The sequence below is a fragment of the Argentina silus genome (genome assembly GCF_951799395.1).
Source record: "Argentina silus genome assembly, chromosome: 16".
Classification (NCBI taxonomy): Eukaryota; Metazoa; Chordata; class Actinopteri; order Argentiniformes; family Argentinidae; genus Argentina; species Argentina silus.
Genome location: NC_139670.1, coordinates 1639062 through 1641561, shown reverse-complemented (window position 1 = coordinate 1641561; position 2500 = coordinate 1639062). Strand labels below are relative to the sequence as shown.

Below are 2500 nucleotides of genomic sequence, written 5' to 3'. Positions count from 1 at the left end.
ATTATTCATTCAAGGCGTCTAGAATAAGTAGCCTGTCTCATGTTTGGCCCAGTAGGCCCAGTAGGCCCAGTAGGTCCAGTAGGCCCAGTAGGCCCAGTAGGTCCAGTAGGCCCAGTAGGCCCAGTAGGTCCAGTAGGCCCAGTAGGCCCAGTAGGCCCAGTAGGTCCAGTAGGCCCAGTAGGTCCAGTAGGTCCAGTAGGCCCAGTAGGTCCAGTAGGTCCAGTAGGTCCAGTAGGCCCAGTAGGTCCAGTAGGTCCAGTAGGTCCAGTAGGTCCAGTAGGCCCAGTAGGCCCAGTAGGCCCAGTTGGCTTTCTATGGTAGGAAACAATTTAGCATCAGCCACCACAACCAACTCAATGATCTGGTTATATGGTGGCTGTCCCACCTCTGTGTAATGTTACAGTTGATGCTCTCACAGTGACCACCAGTACACCCAGTACACCCAGTACACCCAGTACACCCAGTACACCCAGGCCTCAGTGGACTCTTTCCCCCTCTGTGGCGTTTTCTGACCTTACCTTCACCTTGATTGATTCTCCCAGCGCCCTAATCTATGTGAAAAATCAATATTTGTTTAAAAATCGTATCAATGATTCACGAGAGCCTGCGATAAATGCCAGGCTCAGAAATACCTGCGGTTAAAGTTGTGTCTATGCTGGCTTAGTCACAGGTCTTGAAAATATCGCCATTTTCCATACTGTACACAACATTTTGAAATCTAAGCCATTCTGAACTGGAGTCAATCTCCTCAGTTGTTTGTGTGATTGGCTAATGTGGATATGAGGTAATAATGATTGTGTCTGTTTGCTCCTGACTCATGTGTACCTGGTTGGGTGTGTCTTAGTATCACCAGAATATCACCAGAGAACAAAAAAGTCTCTTGAATGGATGACGTGGTTCCTCCCCTTTATAAGACCTCAAACACACACTCACTCTCACACTCTCCCTCTCTCCCTCTCTCCCTCTCTCTCTCTGTGTGAACAGGTGTTGCTAACCCACGGACACAAACACGGTCAAGCGACTTCAACCCCTTCTCCTCTCGACCGTCTGCGGTCGCTCTGCGGTCTCTCCCCCGTCTCCATGGCTGCCAACAACAACACCCCTGAGGGCTGCGGCCCCAATGTAGGCTCTCTCTACTACAACCTCTGTGACCTAAGCTCCGTCTGGGGCGTCGTTCTGGAGGCCTTCGCCGCCGCCGGTGCGGTGGCGGCCATAGTCCTCCTCATCGTGCTATTGGCCAGCCTCCCCTTCGTCACGGACAAGAACCGCCGAAGCTCCGTGGGTCTCCAGACCTGCTTCCTGTTGTGCACGCTGGGCCTCTTCTTCCTCACCTTCGCCTTCATCGTGGGGAAGGACTTCGCCACGTGCGCCTCCCGCCGCTTCCTGTTCGGGGTGCTGTTCGCCGGCTGCTTGGCCTGCCTGCTGATGCAGTGCGTGCGGCTGAACATCCTGGGGAGGCGGGAGCAGGGGCCCCGGGCCTGGGCGCTGTGTCTGGGGGCGTTGGGGCTCTGGCTGGTGGAGGTGGTCATCAACACAGAGTGGTTGATCATCACCATGGTGCGCTACCCGCTGGCGCCCCTGAACGCTACCGACGCCACGGGGACGGCAACGGGGACGGGCACAGCCCCCCCCTGTAACATTGCCAACCAGGACTTTGTCATGGCGCTCATCTACGTGATGAGCCTCCTGTTGGCGGTGGTGGTGGGCGCCCTGCCCGCCTTGGCGGGGAAGCACAAGCAGTGGCGGAAGGAGGCAGCGTTCGTCCTGGTGACGGGGCTGCTGTCCACGGGCATCTGGGTGGCGTGGATCGTTATGTACGTCTATGGGAACGCCAGGACCGGCGGCCCCAGCTGGGACGACCCCACCCTGGCCATCGCCCTGGTGGCCAACGCCTGGGTGTTCCTGGTCCTCTACACGGTCCCGGAGATCTGCTGGCTCACCCTGGAGGGGGAGGAGGTCCAGGCCAGCTACGGCCAGGACCTGTACCCCAGCCGGGGGGTCGGGTACGAGACCATCCTGAAGGAGCAGAGCGCCCAGAACATGTTCATGGAGAACAAGGCCTTCAGCATGGACGAACCCCACGCAGGTGTGTACGCGCATGGGCACAAGCAAGCACACACACACACACACACACACACACACACACACACACACACACACACACACACACACACACACACACACACACACACAAGCAAGGGGGCACACACACACACACACAGGCAGGGGTGTATGCACACATACGGACACACACACACACAGGTGCACACACACACACACACACACACTCAGTTACTCTCTGTATGACTTTCTTTACATCAGAATGACTAGGCCTGACTAATGAGGGCGGCTCTGTAGACGACAGGATGTTTTGTCCATTTGCTGGAACATCACATGCAGGTGAGGTATCTAACACACCTCGGGGGGGCGCGAGGGGGGGGGAGGGGCGCGCGTGGGGGGGGGTTCATTACAGGGGCCACTGGGGCTTGCATCATTCATC

The 2500-nt window shown here is 57.0% G+C and overlaps 2 protein-coding genes across 2 annotated transcripts in view; one reads left to right on the top strand and one right to left on the bottom strand.

Moving 5' to 3' along the window:
* Positions 1-2500, bottom strand: part of btbd17a (BTB (POZ) domain containing 17a) — a gene marked incomplete at both ends in the record, with an annotated part of 47517 nt that overhangs the window by 29127 nt on the left and 15890 nt on the right. The gene's annotated exons all lie outside the window — the stretch shown is intronic.
* Positions 1078-2500, top strand: part of gprc5c (G protein-coupled receptor, class C, group 5, member C) — a 6882-nt gene continuing 5459 nt past the window's right edge. The window contains exon 1 of the mRNA XM_083687108.1: positions 1078-2086. Within this exon, the coding sequence (XP_083543234.1) occupies positions 1081-2086 (1006 nt within the window). The 5' untranslated portion in view covers positions 1078-1080. The remainder of the gene's footprint in view (positions 2087-2500) is intronic.